The sequence below is a fragment of the Chanos chanos genome, chromosome 8 (genome assembly GCF_902362185.1).
Source record: "Chanos chanos chromosome 8, fChaCha1.1, whole genome shotgun sequence".
NCBI lineage: Eukaryota > Metazoa > Chordata > Actinopteri > Gonorynchiformes > Chanidae > Chanos > Chanos chanos.
Window position 1 is genome coordinate 15343325 of NC_044502.1, and position 26388 is coordinate 15369712.

At 41.3% G+C, this 26388-nt stretch overlaps 2 protein-coding genes across 2 annotated transcripts; one reads left to right on the forward strand and one right to left on the reverse strand.

Annotated features, from left to right (window-relative positions):
- The first annotated feature begins 509 nt into the window (after positions 1-509).
- On the forward strand, positions 510-18358 carry arhgap18 (Rho GTPase activating protein 18). The gene is made up of 15 exons (XM_030782624.1): positions 510-665; positions 5158-5363; positions 8066-8301; positions 8888-8951; positions 11902-12065; positions 12813-12978; positions 13312-13403; positions 13734-13811; positions 14220-14379; positions 14679-14761; positions 15344-15550; positions 15878-16024; positions 16627-16751; positions 17722-17777; positions 18144-18358. The coding sequence occupies exons 1-15, from the start codon at positions 547-549 to the stop codon at positions 18233-18235; spliced, it is 1995 nt and encodes a 664-aa protein (XP_030638484.1). The 5' UTR covers positions 510-546; the 3' UTR covers positions 18236-18358.
- A 1563-nt stretch (positions 18359-19921) lies between these two features.
- Positions 19922-24671, reverse strand: LOC115819205 (enoyl-[acyl-carrier-protein] reductase, mitochondrial). Its single transcript, XM_030782764.1, has 9 exons — positions 24575-24671; positions 24320-24451; positions 23935-24078; positions 23591-23693; positions 21262-21364; positions 20830-20903; positions 20556-20616; positions 20340-20412; positions 19922-20082 (listed from the first exon to the last, which is right to left on the reverse strand). Exons 1-9 carry the CDS (start codon positions 24669-24671, stop codon positions 19922-19924), a joined length of 948 nt encoding a protein of 315 aa, XP_030638624.1.
- Positions 24672-26388: the final 1717 nt, after the last annotated feature.

A 26388-nucleotide genomic window follows, 5' to 3' on the forward strand; every position in this document is an offset into this window, starting at 1 on the left:
TTGATAGGGAGGATAAAACCGTAGAATTGTGGCCTAATTGGTCTGCTCCAACGGCTATACTAGTAGGTTACTTCTGATATCACATATGCGGTTAGTCAAAGGTTCGCGTCGGAATCAAGCTTCTGTCAGCTATCGGATTAATTAAATTAATTAATCACGTTTTGGTACAAAGTAAGGCGTGTACTAACTAACTAAATGGTAACGCGAAACATCTGCTAATAAAATAAATAATGTTGATCAACTTTAGTAACAGTAAAGTTCTGCGACTGGTTAAAAGATAACAGATATCAGGGAAGTGTGATGTTCTTTTTATGTGTTTCCGAGACGGCCTGCAGATAAAAATAGATGTGATAAACCGTACTTCCAATATTACCATAGCCTAATAGTGGCTTGAAATTTTGACTCCGCCCTTTATTACGCGGATGAGCGAACCCGGGGCGGAGTTGCTTGGCGGTAATTATTCCCCGTTGTTAGGGAAGAGCTGAAACCGCTGTTCACAGCGACCCGAATTTAAGAGTGAACTTCACCAATTATGCAGCGCTCAGCATGAATCGACAGCAGGATTCAAAGGGAGTAGTCTTGACCGGGTACCACTGTAATCCCGAAGCATTACCACCGCGTCCGAGAGTCGGAAGTGTAGACGAACTTGACTCCTCAGTTCCGAGGTGAGAGACGATCTATTTGAATCTACCAGACCGTTTTGTAAAGTGTTTATGAACGCAGGTCGTAGTTTAAAGTGCAAAGGTCTCTATGAAGACACAGGCGTAAAAAAAGACGATCGAGTTACATATTTTTTGTCTGTTGGCCTATCGTCACTTTGTTTAAAAATTCATATTGTTTACTAGTTGTACTGTTTACCGATATATCCAAGTAAAACACATATGAAACAGAGAGATTGTCAGTCTACTAGCAAGTATCTAGAGGGAGGGAGTTTGAAATGCAAACTACTTTGTCAACATTTCATATATTCTAATATAATTACCTGCATCCAGCAGATAAACGGGACAGTATAATATGTTAATGCAGATGTTGTTTTCCTACTAATAACACGCGGCAATAACTATCGAGTTTCCCCCAGCGTTCGCTTGACCTTCAACAAAGAGTAGTGTCGAATCGCCTGTTGTCCCGACTTTTGAAATCGGATGCTGTTTTTTCGCTCTTCAGACAGTCCACCATCTGTAGCAGCACCGTATCGCCCGTGTCTTCCGAGTCCAGTGTGAGCGCAGGTGGCTGCGTGTACCAGCTGCGTTTAAAAATCCCCTGTGATCGGTCAGTGTCGAAACAGTATCGCCATGGTTTCTTTGAATGCCCAGTGTACGAGTCTGTGAGTTGAGGGACTGCACGGTTTGCAAGTTGGCTGCAGTTGACTGGCATTTGCTTTTGTCGTTTGTCTCTGGATTTAACAGCTGGTTAGGTTGTCGAGATTTTTTTTAAAATGGGGCATGACAAAATAACAAGTAACGTGAACTGATATGCATCAGTTTCTTTTTTTGACTCAGTTGATATGTTTGACACAAGGGTGTTAAAGCGACATAGTTTAGTTCACTTATATTTTGGCCTCGAATTTAGCCCATCTCTCAGCCTCATTTCTGTTTGTTAGCTGTTCTCTCTATGTGTATGTGTATTCTGCATGTAATGCATAAATAATGATATGACTTGTGTACACAGGAACAAATAAGTTCTCTGTGTTATGAGGATGGGTGTGTTTGGTCTCACATCAAGAGTGTATGCACAGGTTGCACATTTAACTCCCACCAACATGGTAAACACTGAGTTTCCTTTAAACGCTGATGCCCAGAGTATGTGTTTCTGCATGTGTGTGTGTGTGTGTTTTTGTGTTGGTGTCATAATTGTTGTCACAGTTCCCTACATGTCTTAGTAGTGATTTCAGAACATTACAAACATGGATATGTCGGCTTTATCAACATTTTGTTAGATCCACAGGCACTCATTTTTACGGTTTTTTAAAGCCAGAGAGCTTAATCCCATTCAGTTTTATTTACTAAATACATCTGAAAGGCCATATAGGCTGAGTGACAAAAAGAATGACACAGTCAGCGCATATTGGTTTTAGAGTGAAAATGAGGGGTTTGCTTCTAATGTTTTGGATTTCTGTGTTCGCCACTGAAATGACTTCATTCTGGTTGGTAGCCTAATCTTTTTGACAGCAACACTTGACAGTGAAAGGAAGATGTTGAAACCAGATGTTATTGTGCACTTGTTCACCATTCTGTCATGTCTTTAGGAGAACACACATGTAAATGTAAACTTCCGTCCCACTACACAGAATCAACACTGGTTATCGTGGTGTCTCTCTACCTGGTGTTTTTATCATTTTTCCATTGACAGAGCACACACTTACTGTGATCTTAGCTATTTGTATTGGAAAATGATGTTCCATTATAAACATAGCTGAAGTAATGTTGTGATGGGATTATGAAAAGATTATTAGTGACTTGTGGAAAGTTCTTCAAAGGAAACATTTATTATCTTTTTCTGTCTTAATTGAATTTGGCGAAGAATTTGGATAATTAAATTCAGGTTTGCTCACCGAATTATCACTGAACGTTACAAAAGATTCACCAGCAGTACCCCATGTACGGCATCCCAGCCTGTCCTGACTTGTAGAGAGTAGCTCGGCTTTGTTCCAGAATCTTCTGATTAAAAGTTAAGCTAAAGAATTCTGACAGTGTCACAGATCTACCCAAACATGGTCAAAACAAGTCCTGTCTCTGGAGTCATCTCCATTGACTTACAACATGAACATCTGTTTCCACATGTTATCTGTAAACACAGCCAATATAGTCGTCCACTGAAAGACAGATTTCACATCTGGACACATCTCATGACACAGTTCGCAGTGAGGCATTGTCATTCCTAATTTGTAGTTTTGGTTGTTGGAGCGAAAGAATTCCTTGAGGTGATTTTATGTTTGGAGTTTGCTGGGAGGCAAAATACTCCTGGCAAATACTTGAAACCGTCGTTTTTATGGTTCGGTATACAGTCAGAGCTTGGCTACGCTTTGCTTGAGTCTTCTCGAGTCGTGAACAGAGCCAAGAATGCGGACACGAGCGAACTTCATGCGTCTCCTCTCTGTCTCTTCTCCTCCTCCTTGTGTGTCTATGTAAAATAAGTTACACAGAAAAACAAGTACGTGCTTGTCTCTCCCTCCGCTCTTGTGTACGAGTGGTTTGTCTTTTTTGGAATCTGTGAGCTATCTGACCTTTAGGTTTGAATGGGACTGGTAGTGGGAAAACACTGGGTTTTGTGTACACTCCTGGGTTTCTGTGACTTTCCTACTCTCAAGCTTTGCTCTCTTTGCAAATAACAGAGGCCAAAGCTGATAGTGTACCTGCTACATGTGGACTGTTAATAAAAAAAGCATCTCTCAGACTCTCAGAAACTCTTTTGCTTTGCTTGTTTGCATTTATAATGCTTGCGCCAAAAACAAGTGGTTTAATCAGACATTTTTGTTTAGTTTCTGATTCCTGATTTGTGTAAATACTGTGAGGTGTTTTTTTTTTTTTAAATCAGGACAGGTCTTTGTGGTTAACCGCTGTTGTAAACCACTAAGAGAACATTAAAATGCCCTCTTGGTGTTCTTGCTAAATCTGCTCCACAGCAATTGCTGCTTTATTTTTTATTTTTTTTCTTTTGCTTTGAACTGATTCCCATGTGAGATTTTGTGTGTGTGTGTGTGTGTGTGTGTGTGTGTTTTTCCGGTTTGAGGATGTTTGAATGAACAGTCAGTGTAGTCAGTAAGTGTGCGAAAGGTGTGTGTGTGTGTGTGTGTGTAGCGGTGGAAATGTCATCCGTTACTGATACCCTTGCCCGTGTGTTTCCTGTGGCTCAGAGCTCAGACCAGACTCAGTTTACCCCCCTCTCCTTCTCCAGACCCCCCACCCCCCACCTCTGCCCCTGGCAGGTGAGCCATGGTCACCTCTTTGTTTTAGCTTGTTTGTTTCTGTCCACAACTCCGCTGTGCAACCCTGCACCGACAGAAAGAAAAAAAAACGCTCAGAGCTACACTACTCTCTATATACTCCATGTCTTTTTCTGTTCTCTGCTTTTCATGCATTCCAGTCTCTGAGCCTTTGTGATAGCGGTTTCTTAGTAACTGTCTATTACATGCAGTATTGCAGATTAATTACTCTATTAGTACAAACAATTATATTGCACAGTTAATTTTACAGTTCATGAACAGTTCATTGAGTGTTCACTGCTGTATTTGTTATTGAAATACAGGGTAGCACCATAGAGTTTCTTAAAAATGAAGCAGTTAGTCTTGTAACATGTGGACTTGGCCTGATTTGACCTCCAGTTATGGCGTTTACTGTAACTGGCGGTGCATTAGCAACAGTAATTTGGGACTTTGGAAATAGCTGAGGTCTCTAGATTTATTTTTACCTCCTCAGAATTTACCATCGTCTCCAGACAGGAGGGTAATGAAGGCAGAGGCAGGCAAGTCATCTCCCTTAAGCCGACCAGCACCTCTCGTCTCCCCGGACAACCAGGCAGGCTAAACCCCGCTCCGTAGAACCATAAGAACAAAGCCATATTTATTTTTAGACAACCACTTAATTTTTTTTTCCTTTTTTTTTTTTATATTATGACTTGATCTCTGAGGTCAGTTGTCTGCAGGGGTCGTGAGGCATAATGCTATGAGTCTTTTGTGCCGCAGTGCTAATAAAAGGAATGCTTACTCACTGGAACTCATTAAACCCTCAAACACATTCCAAACCTCTACTACGGAGGCCCATGTAATTAGAAGTTGTTCTTATTTCTGTGGGTGTGTGCGTGTGTGTGTGCGTCGGTGGCGTGTGTTTTGGTGAATGTGTCTTTACAGTGAGCATGTACTGTTTCCTCACGCATAATATGTACAATTAACTCCTGTAAAGCTGTTTCTAAAGTGGTTCTTTTCCAAGACGGAAGCTTCTTCTGTTCCTCTGATGGTGTTGGTGTTGGTGTTGTTTAGTTCATTTACGTGGAGGTTCAGAATTCGTCACGTCGTCATGGTTTTTGACTCTGACTCAAAGTGACGGTGACTGACTCACAGCAGAGTTTTTCTTTTTTGTTGTTCATCTTCTTCTTTCCTGACCACATCTGTGAATCATTCTCTTCACCTTTGACCCTGTTTTTTTTTTTCTGTCTGCGCAGTCGCAGAACGGGCCACTACAGCCCGCAGGTCCAATCCAAACATGCATCGGGGACCGTGCCACCGTACAACCGCTGCAGCTCCCAGGATTCCCTGGACGAGCTGGCGCTGGACGACTACTGGACGGAGGTCGAGAACATCAAACACAGCGGAGGTGCAGAGGGAGACGCAGAGCCCCAGGAGGAGGTGCAGCTGAAAGTGGCTGATGGTATGAACACTCCCATAATTAGATTTAGACTTAAAGTCTCTTTTAAGATTTAGGTTTGGGGGCTATCCTAAATGGAATGTTAACCATTAACCATATATATATTGATTTAACTCTGTTCACCAACATGTTCAATGTTTCCAGTGTTAGTTTCCTCATCGCTAGAAACACTGGGAGTGTATGAGGCACGTATGAAAAGTGTACGAGGGAGTGTGTGTGAAAAGATTTGAACAAGCCAGACCGCAACCTCACATCAAATCTCGGGCCTTTTTTCTTGGCTTCATACAGTTCATCCGCAATTTGCACTGTCATGCAAGCTGGTGATTGGATGGTTTGATTTAGCTGTGATGTCCGGTGGAATGCATCAGACATCGATTGGTAGAGTTGTTTTTAAGTAAAAACACAATGGCGTAAAGATGAATGATTGGCGAGCTTTTCTTTTGTATGTTTAGGGCCAGATTTACATTTAAAGGGGAAGTTTACTCTTTTTGCCACGGTGGATCATTACTGCACATATTTAGGGCTTTGCCTGTATCTCGTTTTTTCAGTCGGTCTCTAGGATTTTTATGTTGCGGTTTTTTTTTTCATCAATGAGATTCTTTTTCCATAATGGTCAAAGACTTCCGCATTACGGAAGATAGTCTGCTGTCAATGACTGTTAATATTTAAACATATAGGTCAGAGATTTTACAAAAACAGCCATGTATATACAGCCAGAGAAGGGCATCCAAATCATGTGTAACCTGTCTGATAGTGTTCTTATTCATCACCACACAAGAGGCTGAACAAAGGAGTGTTGTTTACCAGTCACCTTTAAGACAGTACGTGAAGTATTTTTTTTTTTTTGGCTTAGTCATTATGCATTATACGTTGATAAACATATTTCATGGGATTTCAAAATGTAAACAACATAAAAAGTACTTTGCCTTTAAATTAAGGTTTAGAATTCGGTTTATTCGGTGTTATAGTATATTTATATTGTATATGAATCATAAATAATAAGAGACATGTGAAATGAGAGGTGCCTTAAATGGACAGCTCAGGTGTTGATTGATCTCAGACGGCTGAGAGGGAAATGAGAGAACGCTGGGTTCAGAGACTGGAATCCAACTGTCACACTCTGAAACACAGCACGTCTTTTTCTGCCTTAAGCTCTCCTCTCTCCCACTGTCAGCGCTTCTTTCCGCTGCTAACCCTCTGGTTTAGTCTCTAGCTCACTCTGTCTGCGCGCTATCGCTCCTTTAGGTACTAACAAAGCCTTTAGCCCTTAGCCTGGCTATTTGGACTTCCGTTTCATTTCTCCTCTGGCTCCTTCCCTCATCTCTTTAGCTCCTCTCCTCATCTCTAGCTTCTTCGCTTATCCAACAGCTTTCTTTCAAAGAGGAGCTGTCAATCAGAACATCCCAGTCGAATCGGCGTCCTGAAATCGGTCCGAGGCCTTTTGGAATAGGGACAGATAAGGTGTCATATCGGTTAAACGCGCGTTGTCCGCACCGCTCTGGGTAACGGGATGTGCAAAGACACGAAGAGACAGATAACTCCACCTTTTTAATTCAGTTAACAGAGAGCATTTTGCCCATTGCGCTGTACCATGAACACAATGTTATTGCACCGTCTTTTGTGACTGAGGACAATACTGTCCACCTGCAGGAAAGACCTATAAAAAGACACATAGATGGGAAACAGCTCTTAATACAAACAAGCATTGTTTATACATACAGGAACCGAAAGCTGCGACTTCCCCAGTCAGGGGTGAAGCTCTATATTCTGATATTGTCCGCCTGGCGGAAAGGGATAAACACAAACACTCTCTTTTTTTTTCAATCAGATATCACATGTATACAAGCATCCACATACATGCAGACTCTCTCTCTCTCTCTCTCTCTCTCTCTCTCTCTCTCTCTCTTTCTCTCTCTAACACACACACGCACACACACACACACACACATGTAGAGCTCTTCATACAGGGCAGTTTGGTTCTGTAGTCACTATGTATAGCCTTGTGTATTTGATATAGTCCCCTCTACCTTTCTTAGCCTTAGAGGAGGCCTCGGAGTGAGACTGGGGGAGTAACTGGGGGAGGAGAAGCTCTGAGACGGAAACGTGAGAGGAGCTAGAGGAACAAGTTGCATGAAAGTGTAGACACGTGCATCCGTGCCCCAGATCACACTTCCACTGTCATCATACCATATAGAGCGTACTTGTGAAAACTGAGTGTGTTGAGTTTGGTCAGTGCTAAGATAGCTGTGTGTTAAGAGTAGTTGAGAAGGCTCAGATACCATGTTTCTTTCACCAAAGAAGAGAAAAAAAGGTGCGGAAGAGTTATTCACATTTTTTTTTGGAAATTACTACCTGAACCCTCAGGTTTCTTTCAAAATTCATTGCTTGAAGGCCAGGATAATGTTTCAAGCAGGTGAAAACCAACACAAAAACATGTATAATGCATCAGAACATTTTAAAAGCTGGTTTGTAAGGCATTCCTGGTGTGTATTTCTTGAGACACATGTCATGTACGAATTTGATTGATACCAGCGCTGCTTCTGACATCACCTCCACCGTCTGTGAAACCCCCCCCCCCCCCCAATCCTGCTCGGTTTTCAAAATTGTTATCCCCTCAGAAGTACATTCTGCCTTTAGCATATAGCAAACAGACAATGTTACTATTTGGAACTAAGTGCTTCTCTAACCTTATTTCCTGTCTACAGAGGGTGAACAGGAAGAGGAGTGGCTGAAAGAGGCGGGGCTGGCCACACTGTTTGATGAATCAGCATCAGACCCTGAAGACAGCATGGTCCTACTGTCCACCCTCACACGGACACAGGCTGCCGCTGTAGAGAGACGCGTGGAGACCCTACAACAGACCCTGCGAAAAAGAAACAAACAGCATCAGGTCCCAGATGTCAGGGAAATCTTCAAACCCCCAGGCTCGTCAGGGTCAAAGGTCAGACTCTCACTAAGCTATTAGCGCTTCCGGAACATTCCAAAGCGCCTTGATCACGAAATGTCTCATTCTCCTCCTCTCGTTTTGTTACTTGTTCACCTGAGGCAGGTAACAACATGACCAATTACAGGACCATTTTAAGTTAATAGACAGTTAAATTTTAGTTAATGTGTAATCGAAACAAACAGAAAAGTACAAACATGCTTAGTCAGATTTCCTTGTGGCTTGTTGTTGCTATGGTAATATGAATTTACAAAATGGGAGCAAACTGGATGAAGTGATCTTCCATCACTGTAAATTAAGTAGGAATGTGTATCACATGGTTCCTGTGTTGTAATTATTGTATACACATTGCTATAAATCATCTTATTATTTTGAATGAAGTACTTAAGACATTATCTGTAGCTTGGCTTTAAAAATCATGTTATATGAATGGATGCTGTAGGCAGTCTGACTTGACGTGAATAGTCGTCTAAGATATGCTTTGTCTAGTGACACTCAGTAGTTTCACCTGGAAAGACCTTGACAGTAAACGCATAAAACCTTATTCTCTTCTTTTTATTTTTCCTCCTCTCCCCCACACAAGGCAAGTGATGAGTCAAAGTCCACAAAGGAAACTGAAAATGGAAAAAGGGATGTTAAAACAACTGGTATGTAACTCAAGCCTCTTGCTAAGTCTTGGCATGCCTTCCCTCGCTGCCTAAGCCTATCTGATGTTACACTCCAAACTTCACAGGTTAGCTAGCATGTGTCAGCCCAGTAGCATTACCTCTTTAATACCCAGAACCCTGTTCTGTTTTGCATTGTCTTTTAACTGTGAGAATGTTTTTAGCTCAGATGAAATCCAAAACAATTAGTAGTCAGTATTTGTTGCGCTCCTGTTATTTGCTTGTGTTTTTTGTTTAGCGTGTGCTAAAAGCGTAGCAAGTAGTGATATTTTCAGTGAAGGCTGTTCGACAGTTCAAGATTCAAGATTATTTATCACCCTGTGTATCAAGTACAATGGAATGCTTACTCCCTACTCACTCCTGCACTATTACCTCTAAACATAAACCCTAAACCCTAAGTAAGAACATAATAAGTATGATAAAAGAGCAGGTGAGGACATAGTAAGTACAATAAAATACAGTAAACGCACAGTACAATACAGTAAACAGTACAATAGACAGTGACTAAGAATATTTATGTGTCTTAAGTAAGAGTTATAATACTATGGAGGGTGGTGTGAAAAATAGTGTGGTAAAGTGACCAAGTGATAATAATAGCATAGTAAACAGTAACAATACAGTGTAATGAAAAAGGTATGATGATACTTAATAATAATTAAGTGACCAAGTGATAATAATCGCATAGTAAGCAGTAACAATACAATGTAATGAAAAAGGTATGATGATACTTAATAATAATTAAGTGACCAAGTACAGTACAGTACAGTGAGAGTGCTGGTGTGCTGTGTAGTTCCAGTGCAATTACACATCCAGTAGTTTTACTAAAATTTGTCTAGTTGTTGAGTGTAGGTTCATTCTATGGTCATTTATAATCCCATAATGAGGCAAAAACACCCACTGTTACTAAGTCGGACTACTCGAAGGCGTTACCATCAAAGGGTGCACTTATCTCTGAGACGTGTTTAGCGCTAAGCCTTTGGCAATGCTCTGTCACAACAGAAATTTCTTAACTGACTGGGGAAAAAAAGGAAGCTTCATTCAGAAGCCTCTGTGGCATACAGGAAGCGGGGATATGACTGCCGTGAGACCTAGTGACCTTTTCAGAGACTGTGGAGAATCTGAGTTACCAGTGTCTCTTTGTGCTGCCTGTCTGCATTATTAGTCAGGCCAGGCTGGGCTTATGTATTTTCACAGAGACACTGTTAATATAATACCCTGTTACCATGGTGCTTACACTCTGCAACAGTTACATGAAAAAAAGGATATACACATACATACATACATACATATACACACACACACACACACACACAAACACATACATATATATATATATATATATATATATATATATATATATATATAAAGAAAAATAACGGACTTTGTAATAGGTGATAAAATATCTGCAGATCAGTTTCAAAGACTATACACACACACACGCACGCACACACAAACATAACAAATTTTCATTTGTGAACTTCAAATGGCTTCAAGAGATGGTCTAATGTGTCATATTTCTGGCATTAACCTTTGGAAACTTACTCTTTTTTACTCTGCAAAAGTCCCTGGCGATCAGATGACGAATGCTAGGCATGTTTGTGCCTGCTCACCTCTGCTTCACCCAGATGCCTAGTGATTCTGTCCAAGCATGGATGACTGTCTCCATTTCCAGTCTTTTCACTCCTAACTCTGAAATGATAGATTGATTTGCATCTCTCCATCAGATGTGTAGACATACAACTCAACACTCACCTGTCTCAAGTCTGTCTGACCTCTTAACCTCTCACTTCTCTTTATGTGTCTGTTTTTTTTAAGTGCAAAGTGTATTAAATGTATACACTTTACATAGACTATACATTACCCTACTTATTATACGGTTACTTACCGAAATGATAAAAGAAACGTCACACTATTTCGTCTTAATGATTTTAATCCGGTTCCGTGGGTTCCGCTGAGAAAAATAGTCCTCTTAGCAAATAGAACTTTAAAATTGCAGGCGTTGCGTAGCAACATCTTGCAGACTCGTCAATTTCCTCCACTCATGAATTTCCGTTATGGTAAGTGAACGGACTACTTGCATCATGATATGAAAGATGTGAATCAGAAGCACAGATCTCGTTGCCAATGGCAGCGGTCATTAATTTTTTTCAGCTGTCATTATCAAGAAATATCAGACCTCTGAACATTGGGATGGCCCATTCAATTCAATGGAACTTTCTGCAGCATTCTGAGGAACCATATAACAATAAAAAATAAGAAAGAAGAAATGTTGTGGACCCAGTAAAGCACTACATCCATACATGCTCCTTGGAATGGTTCTTGGAACAAGCTTTTGTTTACTGAGACGTGTTGATTTAAGCCAGTGCGTTTTACTTTTTTGCAAGTTGCCTTGGACAAAAATGCCTGGGGAAATGACTGTGGTGTAATGTAATGTAACGTAGTCTTCTGTATTATTCAGGAGTATGTACATTATGCACAGTCTTTTTGTGTCCTTGATCTCTTGAACCTTGACTTTGATAAGAGACTGGATCGTGAAAGCGTTGAACAAAACAGTTCGTGTAACATCTAAGGGAAGCTATAATATATAATGTTCAAGTTTGGCTCTTTCTGCCTTATTATGACTTTTAGGAACAAAGAAACGAGCCAACGAAAAAGGCTTCCTTGGAATCAGTATTGCAACAAAGCCTGTCAGTCAAATCGGTGTCCAACACGTCAGATATGTCTGTGAGCAAAGTCGAGCGTCACATAACTCTCCAGCCATGCCCCCCCCCCTTCATCTGAGAACTTTAACCGGTGTCCTTGAGCATCAAGGAGCTAATCAGTGAAGTGGGCCTTTGTGTTATTAACTAATCAAACATGGTTATAACCATACCTTTACCTGTCCCTGCTCTCTCTCTCTCTCTCTCTCTCTCTCTTTATAACCTGATCACAGGTGACATCACAGTGAAAGAGAACGGCACAGGGCCTGATCAGCAGGGCGTGGCTGAAGCAGAAACCAGCATCAATCTGGAAGTGTCCTTCTCAGAACAGGCGCTGAGTTTCAAGGAGGGGTTGAAGGGCGTGAAGGCGCCCAGCGATGCAGACGACAAATTACCTGTGAGTGACATTAAACATTAACGGCTGCACTGATTTGCTAAAAGCCTTCCTCGCTGCCTGAGCAAAGTTTACACAGCAAAACAGGAAGCGTTGCGCCAGAGTCACGGCCAGCTCTGATTGGCTGTTTTATGATAAAGGTATGCCTGAGCATAGAATGTTAGAATAGGACTGGATCTTTGCCCTTGTGTAATTATTGTATTAAATAAACATCTGAGCAAGGCCTAGAGAAGAAAACAACTGTTCCCTATTTCATCCTCGTAAGACCAAAGCGTGATAACACAACTGCTTTTAGTACATCAGTAAAATCTTTTCCACCTAGTTCCAGAATGTTTATTGAATCGGTGTATGTGCAGACAAGAAAGTTCTCAGGGGAATAGAATCTGGTAGAGATATTTGTGGGTAAAAACATATTTTTGAGCCCATTCAGTTTTCCCCTGGTCAGAGGTGTCCCTGAGGAGAAAGCACTGTTTTAGTGACACCTGCTGGTGAGTTTATGTAACTGTGCCAACTCATGGCTTTTCTCGTGACAGCCCTACTGCTGTTATCTAATGGCTCTAAAACAATGTCTAGTTACATTTGCTGAGGTGTTTCTAGTTGTCGAAAAGCATTTATGACTCCAGTATGTTACCAGCTCTAACACTGAAATAAAAGAATGAAATGCAGAGAAGGAAGGGTTGTGAATGAGTCTCTCTCTCTCTCTCTCTCTTTCTCTCTTTTTTTCTTTTTCTCTCTGTCTCTGTGACTCAGGACTTTAAGGTGAAACCTGACAGAACAGGACAGACTAAGGTCGGTGACCTGTCACCTCAGGACATGAAGAAGGTGCGGCGACTGTCTCTGATCGAGGTCACTGCCCTGTTTGACACTGCTGGGATTGACCTCAAGGCACACAAAGCCATCAAGGTCAAGGTCAAAGGTCAGTTCACTAGGGCCTTCTCTTCAGAATGAAAACATACACCAGAAACATGATAAAAAAAAATGTGATATTATGATATGGACTTTCATGTAAAACACACGCACACAGACACACACACACACACACACACACACACACACACACACACACACACACACACACACACACAGTGTTTCAATACCTCAATATCTCATTGAAATAATCTACATAAAGAAAAATTAAATAGTACAGAAAAATTGAATCAAATGTTCTGAGACAGAACAGAATTTTAATGATAAATGGATTTTTGCTAGAAAAATCTTTGATGTGTGATGTTGTGATTCTTGTTTTCAGAGTCAGGCTTGTTTGGGGTTCCTCTCTCCACAGTATTGGAACAGGATCAGAAAAGATTGGCCGGCACAAAAGTACCTCTTCTACTGCAACGGGTGCGTCTCTTATGACAGGATCAAAGGCTTCTCCACACCCTCTACGTTTGAGATACTACAGTCTGTGCAACAATGAAATGAATACAATACAATACGTTATTACATGATCTTTGAATGAATAACTTCACAAGAGTGTCTTTGAAACTTGAAGTATGCTAAAACTGGCAAGAAAACCTAAAAATACAGACCATTAAAGCATTACAAGTAGTTGAGTCTTTCTTTGTAACAAGTGTTACTATGTGTCACATTAAAATGCATTGTTACATAATAAAACATTACTCTGGGAGGCTTTGAGTACTAAGTAACCAGACTGGTCATTTTGTTCTATAGCTTATTGCCCATGTAGAGGAGGAGGGTTTGGATACAGAGGGAATCCTACGAATCCCTGGAGCAGCCACAAGAGTCAAGGTCAGTATGACTGCAGCATTGACAAATGAAGAGTCAGGTTTATATAGACTTTCAGTCATATCTCAGGTTTATGTAGACTTTCAGACATTTTTAGTCATGCCTGGTCCTGGTAAGTGAAAGTGTCCTGGGATATTTGATATTTGTGTGGAATCACTGGTAGTGCATGGAAACTAAGCCCAGAGAATTTGGATAATGGAAATGAGAGAGTGATACTGTTGGAGTCTAAGAATGCTTTGTGTGAGTAGGAGTATGTTTGTAGTGGGTTTTGGTGCTGTTATTATTAATAAAGTTTTGTCTGTGTGTGTATGTGTGTGTGTGTCTGTGTGTGTGTGTGTGCGTGTATTTTGGTGTGTGTGCGTATGTGTGTGTTTGTGTGTGTCTGTCTGTCTGTGTGTGTGTAACACACAGACCCTGGCACAGGAACTGGAAGTGAAGTTCTATGAGGGTTGGTTTCCTTGGGAGAGTCTGAAACAGCATGATGCTGCCAGTCTGCTTAAACTCTTCATCAGAGAACTTCCCTATCCTCTCCTCACTGTGGAATACTTCAATGCCTTTATCTCAGTGCTCAGTGAGTCCTCCTTAACACAGACACACACACACACACACACACACACTATGAACACATACATTCACTATGTTGCACATGAGCACACATATACAAATATTCATATAAACAACAATAAACAATATGTGTTGACACATACACATACTGCATAGAGAGACAGAGGTACATAATCTTTCTAATAATCGATATTCATATACACATGCTGCTCATGCCCGGCACGTTTTATGAGAATCTGCTTGTCTGAAGACTCACGAATGTTTATGTGATGTCACTGGATGGTCTTTGTGTGTATGTGTTGACAGAGTTACCCACTAAAAAACAGCAACTTCAAGCTCTGAACCTGCTAGTTCTTTTACTTCCTGAATCCAGTAGAGACACTCTGAAGGTAAACCGAATTGACTCCGAATTCACTTTGCTTAGAGTTCGCACAAGAAATTACATAACATAATAACTCACATAAACAAAAATAAACATAAACATAAACTGTACCAAATATAGAGTATTTCACCATGTGTGACAAGTTTTGTTTTAGCATTTTCTAAATAACTGCATGTTTGTTAATACTTTCAAGCAAAACATTTTGTAAATGACATCTACTGATGACCTTAAAATGAAAGGCTTTAACAACCAAGCTAAGAGACACCCATCCTTCATTTTCTGACCATTTGAAAGAATAAGGTACAATCCTGCTTTGGTGTTGCAACAGAAACATAAAACCATAGAACTCTACATTCAGCTTTACTATAGTATCATTGGAAAGGATTACGCGACGATCCCAGTTCAAAGAGCTTGAGATGTCAGTCTCTAGATTTCGTGCTAGTTAGCTGGGACACTGGGACATTGTTTTCAACGGAGGTTTTATTGTTCCGTGTAATTTGCTGTAAGTCAATGAGAGGCTAAACCTGTGTGTCTGTATGTTAAATTGATGACTTGGTCTCAGTGTCCTGTCTATGTCCTGTTTCTCAAGGCCCTGCTGGAGTTCTTCCAGAGAGTCATTGACCACAAAGAACACAACAAGATGACTCTCAACAACGTCGCCGTGGTGATGGCCCCAAACCTCTTCATGTTCAAGGGTTTCCGCGACAAGATCAGCGAAAAACAAGAGTTCGCCATCGCAACACGTACCGCCAACATTATCCGTTTCCTAATCAGATACCAGAACCTTCTCTGGACGGTATGTGGCGGGTCAACGACTAGTATGAAATGCTCTTTAATGAACCCAAAATATATGAAGCAAAATGCTTATGATTATACCGGAGCTTATCTTCAATCGAAAAACTTAGTGAACAGTGGAAGAGATGCAAGCATAGGTAAAGATTAGTGACAGTGTTAATTGTTAATCAGAATTGTTCATTCTTAATGTCAGTAAGTTAATGGTGCTATAGTCAGGAGAGAAAGTAAAGGGCTAGGTTTTTTTTTTTTTTAAGCCTCTTCGTGATGTATACGCTTCCTGGCCCGTCTTTTTCAAGGTGACTCATTTCAATTCAATCTCCTCTTTTAGATTCCCAAATTCATCCTGAACCAGGTGAGAAAACAGAATGCAGAAAATCAGAAGAAAATGAACAGAGAAAGAGCGATGAAGAAACTTCTGAAGAAAATGGCCTACGACCGTGAAAAAGCTGATAGACAGGAGAGACACACCAGTGAGGTGAGAGACTGGAAGAGGAGAGAGAGAGAGAGAGAGAGAGAGAGGGAAACCAGCGAGGTGAGAGAGTGGAAGAGGAGGAGGAGGAGAGAGAGAGAGAGAGAGAGAGAGGGAAAGGAATGTGCAGTTGTGGATTAGGATTAAAAAGAAATTACTGGTAATAGGAATTTCTTTCAGGTATGGAATTTTAGAGAAAGAGAGAGAGAGAAAATACAGAGAAAATAACACAGAGTATCTACCTACGGCACTGAAGAATCTAGTAGTCTGCAGAGAAATGCAACCCACCCCAGTGAATGAATCAAGACTTCAGAATGTGAATGACTCAACTCTGATGCAGTCAGTCTCTCCTACACAAACGCAGGCTTGTCTGGGGGCCCACTCTGACACCCAGTGGACAGAAGGAGCAATGCAAGTGTTAGTTATAGTGGTGGCATGGTGGTACTGAATTAAGGGTTTTTGGAATCCGCTGTGTGCGTGTGTGTGTGTTTGTGTTTGTGTGTGTGTATGTGTGTGCTTGATATGATCTTTATGTGTTTACTGTATGCCTGTGTTTGTTGCAGTCTATATTTGTTTAAATTGTGTGTGTGTGTGTGTGTGTGTTTCAGCCCGATGCTAGTCAGTCCTTTATAAGAGTACAGGCCCCTCAATTCTGTAAAGTGTCTATGGCTGTTCAGCTGACAGAGGAACTACAGGCTTCAGATGTCCTGTCACGCTTTCTCAGTCAGAACCAGTGAGTATCCTACACACACACACACACTCACGCTCACACACATAATATACACACACTCACATACACACATTTCATTACTCTCACTTACTTACACACACACACATACACACACACACACACACACACACACATATACACACGCTTACTCTCACTCAGTCACACATGCTTACTCTCACTCACTCACTCACACACACACACACACACACACATAACATACACGTACTCACATACACACTTTTCATTTGACTGTAATTGACTGTTCCTGTAGCATGTTTGGCTTTCTAGGAAAAATCCCCCATTTAACATATCCCAAGATCTGAACTGTTGAATTTTTTAAACACTTTTTAGTATTTCTTTAATCCACACTTACTGAAGTTAGTACATATCAGCACATGAAAATTCGTGGTGCATGCCTCATTCTGATTGGCGGTTGTCATATGTTGTCAGTATTCAGTGTTGGGACTGTTCCGTTTCCAACCTGTGTTTTCTGCCCCATTGGATTTGTCAGACACGAAATGGTTTCTGTCAGATTTCCCATGAGTCATTGCATGAAATGTGTCATCTGTCTCTCTCAGACGACCGTCACTATGTGTGTGTGTCAGAGTGTGTGTGTGTGTGTGTGCATTCATGGTGACACTGTGTGTGTGTGTGTGTGTGTGTTATTCCAGCTCTGTGTCTGTAAAGAGAGAGGACCTGTGTGTGTGTTTGTGTGAGTGAGTGTGTGTATGCATGTGCATTCGTGGTGACACTGCGTGTGTGTGTTATTTCAGCTCTGTGTCTGTGAAGAGAGAGGATCTCTGTATGTGTGTGTGCGTGCGCGTGCGTGCATTTGTGGTGACACTGTGTGTGTGTGTGTGTGTGTGTGTGTGTTATTTCAGCTCTGTGTCTGTGAAGAGAGAGGATCTCTGTATGTGTGTGTGCGTGCGCGTGCATTTGTGGTGACACTGTGTGTGTGTGTGTGTTATTTCAGCTCTGTGTCTGTGAAGAGAGAGGACCTGTGTCTGTATGAGACTGGAGGGAATATCCGTAAGTACAGAAGAGAGAAAATGTCGAATTTTGAAAATGAAAGGTTTTTCTAGAGTCTGTGAAAGCTACGACAAGCCACAAAAAGTGAATCGTCTGTATTTTTCCAATAAAACACAACTTCTTTTTTTAGATTAGATTTAGATTTTTACGAATGGTGATGAATGTTTTATAACTATCATGGCTCTGAGGTTCATGTATGTAACTGTACCCATTTGAAAAGTATAGTCAGGATATCTGCAGTGTCCAAGTGTCTGTTTCCACTCTGTCAATTACAATGATCGGAGCAAGGAAGAGTGTATGTGTGTGTGTGTGTGTACGTGTATGTTTGCGTCTTTGTGGTCATCACTTTATCTCTGTCATTGTTAGAGGAACGCTGTTTGGATGAGAAAACCTACATGAAGGCCCTTCTGGAACTCAACCCCAGTGCAGAGTGGGTAATAAAATCAGCCCAGCGCTAGCATGGACCACTCCCCCAACACTTCCAGCCAATCACACGTCTTATAAGAGAAGGACATGAGAAAATGGAGGGAAAATGCAGCTTTACTTTATAACCCCCGACCAAAAAAGGAGCCTAAGTGAAGGGAGAAAAATTTAAAATCACCGTGTCTGTGTTTAGAGAGGATCTTAAAACTCCTATAGACTGAATCTAGAGTCGTGACAGATGAGCAGAGAGGGAAAACTCACTGATGAGAGAACAGAGCTGAATGGTCTGCAGGGATTTCTCACACATATCTGCAGTCAGGGTAACTGCCTTCACAGATACAAACCGTCAACTTTGTCTTGAGAAGGAAAACCAGCACAGTCAAATGAAAACAGTGTATAATTGATTTTGAATAGTTGAGTGATAATTAATCTGATACCACTATAGCCTTTGGACACCAATGATAAAATATATGAATTTGATTCTCAGATCTTGTCTAAGACTAAAAATGTAATTCTAAAAACATGTTTAAGTTGATCCCAAAGCAGTGTTGAACTCAGTGTATAATCGCTGAACTAATGAAGTCCCAGCTTTTTTGATGGCTGTTTACTGGAGTTCTCTACAAACTGAAGGTTATTTCTTTGGCTCTAATAAGCCTATTCAATGCCTTAATTACTAAGATTCACAAATGAGAACCAAACTTCTGTGCTTCTCAAAACAGTCGACCCAACATTTTACAATGACGGTGAATCATGCTTGCTTCTTGAAACTGCACTGCCAAATTATAAAGCGAGTGTTACAAGGAGACATAAACCAGGAAAGAAAGAAAGAAAGAAAGAAAGAAAGAAAGAAAAACATTCTCAAAGAGACATTTACATGTTTTTAGCATTTCTCATGACCTGTATTTGGAACATGAAACATTGTTTGTTTGTTTTTGTCTTAAAACACTGAGCCGAGATTCCGAGCTAGGATTTCCTCCGAAGATACATTCCTTTGTCTGAAAATGTGTATTTTTTTTTTTGTCCCTGTTCTCCAGTTGAAATACAAGCCTTTCTAACAGGACTTTGAAAGAGAGGCTTCGAGTGTCTCTGAAAGCCAATATGAATCCAAGTCCTTCCTCCACACTTAGAAAAGCACTTCTTGAAAAAGGGATGTTGAAAAAGAAAGAATATTTCTCGACGAATAACCGTTTGAATTGAACTGAACATGTTGGTAGTGTACTGTAGATATAAATCAGAGAGATCTCATTTCAAATGAATAGTTTTGGATCGTGTGTCTTTGTTTTTTTGTTTTGTTTTTTTTAATCATTTTTCTTTTTTTCCCCCAGTTGATACTGTGAAGAAACTCCTCACTGTATGTATTCTAATGCTCAACATAAAAGACCACTAAACTCTTTTTGTTTTTTGTAAATAAATGTTGTAATTACTCTCCGTGGGCACACGCGTTATTTGCTAATATGCAGAGCTGTTCAGTTCTGTGTCTGTGTGTGTGTGTGTGTCTATGCATACAATATAATCATACATATTCAGATGTATTATTAGTGTTGGTATTAATACTCTGTCAGGAATACCCAAGCTGAGTAATTTATTTGTGTGTGTGCGTATGTGTGTTTGTGTGTATGTGTCTTTGAGTGTGTGCATGTATGCGTTTCTGTGAGTGTGCCTGTGCATATGTGTGTGTGAGTGTGCGTATGTGTGTGAGTGTGTGTGTGTGGGCACGCGCGTTACATTAGTAATACATGTTTGCGCTGATGGGACTGTAGTGTGGCGTTCAGTGCCTGGCTATATTGTGGAAATGGCAGTTGGACACATTTCGGAGGGGTGAGGCGGCCGGACCTCACAAGTTCGCAAAGCACCGTCAACATGGAATTCAGCCGACGCACATCTGAGGGAAACAACGGGCAAACAAACACGTCAGTTAGAGACCAGACCACGCACACATGCTCACCACAGCTCACACACAGATGAAGTAACCTTTACTCAGTCAGGACCAGTGAGCTTATGCAAAATTAAACGGCTAAAAATGAGTTTCTGTGATTCTTGCGTTAACTGAAGGAGGATTGAAGTGCTTGAGTAATGTCGAAAATTTGACGGTTCTTTTTCGTGAAACGCAGCCACCTGTAGGTGTGCAAGTGTAATTACCTTTCCTGTGTTGTCTCTTCCACTGGGTCATCCAGAAACCTTGAAAGGTGATGTTTTTGAAAATGAGGGATTTCTGTAGAGGAGGAATTTCACAGCTTCAACAGTGTCTGGTATGCTTTCAATACAAATGTTTGGATGTATCCAGGTGGTTGTAAACAAAGTCCGTGTTTAATACTTCAGAATAATGATCTCTACGGCAACTGACTGTGTACTCACAGCTGGAACCTGGAGAGGTTTTTTGGCCATGCCTCCATAAGTCACTAATGTCGCCCCATCACTGAAAGCAGAGAAAGGCAAGATATTAATCATATTACGGTGCCTGAAAACACTAACACATGTCAATGCTTTCAGTTTATCCTTCCATCCATCTTAATACATTTTACTAGTATCATATCAGCTTGTGTCTTTCAGTTTCACAGTACTGTGTTGACCTGAGTAATCAGCTGTAAGACTGTGAAAGCCAGCATTGGGAGAAATGCATTAGACTGACTTGAGCTGAGACAGTACTAGTCCTCCACTGATTCCGCCGATGCAGTTTAAACCCAGTTTGGGTCTTGGAACCTCCTAAAATGGGGGGAAAATGGGGGGGGGGGGGCACTGATCAATATTATCAATAGTTTTAGTCTATAATTAATAATAGACACTGTAAAGAATTTCAGGAGCAGTGTAATTCACTTCACCATTTTGGTCAGTATCAGGTAATTAATCAATAACATCACGACCTAAAAGGGGCTGGCTGTACTCAATATCTGATTGGTGGAACTAAATTTGTCCTTTGATGTTTGGTCCCACCCCTACCCCCCCACCCGGCCATGTTTCAGGCCTCGATTTACTTCTCCTTCCTAAATACATTTTTTTGTACCTTAAGCTTGTCATTTTTCATCGTAAAGGAGGTCCCAGGCTACAACAGGTATGGCTTTACCTGGAAAACACGGTCTAGTCCTTCCCTCTGCAGCTCCTCCTCAGTGATGACAAAGTCTGCTCCCAGCCTCCGGAGCTCCTGCACCAGCTCCTCACGCTTGGGCCTGAGGGAGTAGGGTTTGTGTGAGGAGTCTGCATAAAAGCTACACCACCAATTCACAAGCGTTACACAACATTATACTAAACAGTTAGGACTATAGGTCATGAACAGTGCTACCATTTACATACAGTAACCAATCTGACTCATTTGAGGATATGAAGATATTGTCAGGCCTCTGTCTCTACCTCGTTGTCTCCTGGCCAGTCAGAGCCCAAATGGATCTAATTGCCTAATCACCTTGTTATCGAATTACCTAATTGCACCTGTACTCAGTTTGTCTCCTCATTGCGTCTGTGTTCTCCTGTGTGCCTTTACAAAGTGTTTCATGTCGATCGTGCCTCGGTTTCCCCATTTAACCTCGTTTTCCCTGTTAAGCATCGCTTTCCCCGTTTAGCCTTGTCAGCCTTCTGATGTACTGACCATAACTTGTTACCTGACTGAAGATCCTGCCTAGCCCCCAGTGCCCTGTGTTTTGTGTACAGAAACCTTACTGACTCAGGATTTTAATCACTATTTGGATTAAACATTTGGATCACTATTGGGACTAAACATTTAGATCGCTGTTTGGATTAAACATTTGCATGCACTTGCATACAGTCTCTCTGAGTTTGTGACAGATATTGATGTAGGTGAGAGGCATATAGCGGGTTTATGAAAGGACTTGTTGAAGACAAACCCTCATACATTTATGAGTGTCATACCAAATATTCATCATAAGCTGTTAATTTAAGAGGAAGATGGGAGACAGTTCTGACAGAATCAGAGCGGGACAGAGAAAGCTGATAGTCGTAGAGTCAGTTATTGGACCAGTGTACCTGTAAAGTAGTGTGCTCAGGTCAGTGTACCTGTAAAGCAGTGTGCTCAGGTCAGTGTACCTGTAAAGCAGTATACTCAGGTCAGTGTACCTGTAAAGCAGTGTACTCAGGTCAGTGTACCTGTTAAGGCAGTGTACTCAAGTGAGTGTACCTGTAAAGCAGTGTACTCAGGTGAGTGTACCTGTAAAGCAGCGTACTCAGGTCAGTGTACCTGTAAAGTAGTGTACTCACGTCAGTGTACCTGTAAAGCAGCATACTCAGGTCAGTGTACCTGTAAAGCAGTGTACTCAGGTCAGTGTACCTGTAAAGTAGTGTACTCAGGTGAGTGTACCTGTAAAGCAGTGTACTCAGGTCAGTGTACCTGTAAAGCAGTGTACTCAGGTCAGTGTACCTGTAAAGCAGTGTGCTCAGGTCAGTGTACCTGTTAAGGCAGTGTACTCAAGTGAGTGTACTTGTAAAGCAGTGTACTCAGGTGAGTGTACCTGTAAAGCAGCGTACTCAGGTCAGTGTACCTGTAAAGTAGTGTACTCACGTCAGTGTACCTGTAAAGCAGCATACTCAGGTCAGTGTACCTGTAAAGCAGTGTACTCAGGTCAGTGTACCTGTAAAGTAGTGTACTCAGGTCAGTGTACCTGTAAAGCAGTGTGCTCAGGTGAGTGTACCTGTAAAGCAGTGTGCTCAGGTGAGTGTACCTGTAAAGCAGTGTGCTCAGGTCAGTGTACCTGTAAAGCAGTGTGCTCAGCTCAGTGGACCTGTTAAGGCAGTGTACTCAAGTGAGTGTACCTGTAAAGCAGTGTACTCAGGTCAGTGTACCTGTAAAGCAGTGTGCTCAGCTCCGTGTACCTGTAAAGCAGTGTGCTCAGGTCAGTGTACCTGTTAAGCAGTGTGCTCAGGTCAGTGTACCTGTAAAGCAGTGTGCTCAGCTCAGTGTACCTGTGAAGCAGTGTACTCAGGTCGGTGTACCTGTAAAGCAGTGTACTCAAGTGAGTGTGTCTGTAAAGCAGTGTGCTCAGCTCCGTGTACCTGTAAAGCAGTGTGCTCAGCTCCGTGTACCTGTAAAGCAGTGTGCTCAGGTCAGTGTACCTGTAAAGCAGTGTACTCAGCTCAGTGTACCTGTAAAGCAGTGTACTCAAGTGAGTGTACCTGTAAAGTAGTGCACTCACGTCAGTGTACCTGTAAAGGCAGTGTACTCAAGTGAGTGTGTCTGTAAAGCAGTGTACTCAGGTCAGTGTACCTGTAAAGTAGTGCACTCACGTCAGTGTACCTGTAAAGGCAGTGTACTCAAGTGAGTGTGTCTGTAAAGCAGTGTACTCACGTCAGTGTACCTGTAAAGCAGTGTACTCAGGTCAGTGTACTTGTAAAGCAGTGTACACAGGTGAGTGTACCTGTAAAGCAGTGTACTCAGATGAGTGTACCTGTCTCTGATGATGTTAATGGTTTTCACTCCCAGAGCTGCAGCGATTTGTATCACTGCCTGCCCCACCGCACTGTTCGCCCCATTCTGGATGACTGTGGACCCTAGGAGGGAATGAATGAATGAATGAATGGATGAATGAATGAATGAATGAATGAATGAATGAACAAGTGAATGAATGAACAAGTGAATGAATGAACAAGTGAATGAATGAATGAATGAGCAAGCAGATGAATTCAGGGGTTTGGCAGCAAAAGCATTTTCTCAAAAGCTGAACACCAGCCCTCTCTTCAACGCACATACATACACACACACACACACACACACACACACACGCACACACACCTGGTTGGAGGTGTTGAAAGTCATGTAACATGCGGTATGCTGTGCAGGGGTTCACCCAGATGGTGGCAGCAGAAAGAAGAGAAATGTCCTTTGGCACCTGGATGAGATCATCAGCTCCACACACAGCCTCTGTCCTCCATGTGCCTTACACACACACACACACACACAGAGTAAAGTCGAGGCTCTCACATTTATATTTGTGAAAATGTATTTCACAAAATAATTATCTCTTCATTTCTAAACCCATCTTTTTTTTTTTTATTAATGAATGGAAATGAATAGTTTGTTTAACCTAAATAAAACTGACTTGTCAATATCTCTAATATCTCTATAATACCCCTGCGGTGTTTTATAAGGTTGTAGAAACTACATGGTGTTTCCTTACCAAAGCCAGCATCTGTAGGAACGACCCAGTCACCAGGCCTAAAACCTGTCACCCCTCTTCCCACCTCCATCACCTCCCCCACTCCCTCGTTCCCTCCCACCGCAGGGAGTGGCAGGAGAATTGGGTATGTCCCTACGTGAGACAGAACAAGAGCTCACCGTTTCACGCATTTCCTGCTCTGACACAAAAGGGTTTTTATTCTTCTAGGACTGAGGCTGATGGGAAAAGAGGGACAAAGGGGAAAATGAGTCTGACCTTGAATCATGTTCAAGTCCGCCGGGTTGACTGGAGCTGCTAGCATCTTCACTCTGACGCAGTGGTCCCTTAATGGTGGCAGTGATAGCTTCTCCATCCTGAGAAAGGAGACAGGTGTGGATCTCTTGTGCTAAACACTAAATTGAATTCACTCAAACATTCAGTTCTGCCCATTCAGGAAATGCCACGTAACAATGGTTAGCAAAAAGTGAAACGGTGAAAACAGAGAAAAAAAAACCCTCTCTCTGCTTTTTTACACACACAATCACATACACACGCAGGCACGCACACACAGACACAGACACACACACACACACACACACACACACACACAGGCGACCTTGATTGCATTTCACTGTTGTGAAATGGTTCTTATTGCATGGGAAAAAATGAGTTCATCACCCTTACAATAAATTTCAACATTATAATAAATACAGTGTTACTGCTACTATGTTCATTGTCATGTTAATATGTTTTACATTTTACTAAGAAATTTATTCATATTAACTTTATTGTTTCCCTTTTACTCTTTAAAGTTTATTCAAGTGGAGAAGACACTCCATAAAACAAAACGAAAATATTCAAAGTTAAAATGAGAGAAATATTCCACTAATCTTCAAATGTTTAATCATCCATTTGCAACTGCAAGTGCAATAGGAGCAAAATGTCAAAATTCAAGTATGCCAAGGAGTAACACTGTGCATATTAACTTAGTTATTATATTAATATACACTGAGAAGTTGCTCCCCAAATAAAACGGAACCTGCTGTTTCACAAACAGTTAGACTAAAGAGGCAACTGATATCTAGTGTTATAAGGTTGTGCTGATATCAGCGCTGATATGAATACTGTAAAAGGCTGTGCTGATATGAATACTGTAAAAGGCTGTGCTGATATCAGCGCTGATATGAATACTGTAAAAGGCTGTGCTGATATGAATACTGTAAAAGGCTGTGCTGATATCAGAGCTGATATGAATACTGTAAAAGGCTGTGCTGATATGAATACTGTAAAAGGCTGTGCTGATATCAGCACTGATATGAATACTGTAAAAGGCTGTGCTGATATGAATACTGTTAAAGGCTGTGCAGATATCAGAGCTGATATGAATATTGTAAAAGGCTGTGCTGATATTTGAGCTGATGAAGTCAGTGACTCTGATTTACTCTACCTCACGTGCTCACAGAGGGGTGAATGTTGTCTGTATACCAGTGCTGAATACCAGTGAAGCATCCTCTGTCCTCCAGTCATCCAGCCAAGTCTTCCTGTCTGGCCCAATAAATGCAGCCTAACCTGGGTTGCTCTGGAGAGTAGTCCCCTCATGTCTATGGTCCTCACCAAACGTGATTTATCCCTCAACTGAGAACCAAGGACTTTTACACTCACTCTTACCATATGAGGTAGAATCACTTCCTTAAACCTGACAATGGCGTAATATTGGACTGTCAGAGATTTGGTTAGAGAGGATATGGTTTCAAATACATCTCTCAAACTTTGTGCTTTATTGACATGACATCTCTTTAAATTGTAGCTGAAGCAGAAATACCGTGTAATATATAATGTATATAATATACATGGTAACAGTAGATTTATGATGATGTATCTGATGTGAATGGGGAATACAGTGGTTTCTTTGATTATATCAGTATATACAATTGTCTGTTACAGTAACTTCATAACGCTAACTATAATTTCATAACATCTGCATATTATTTGATTTAAACGCCCTCTTCTCCAGGATTTCTTTTTTTCAGCATTTGCTTTTTTGAACAACTTAAACTTCAGGTCTAGCTGGCCTGTTAACATATATGTAT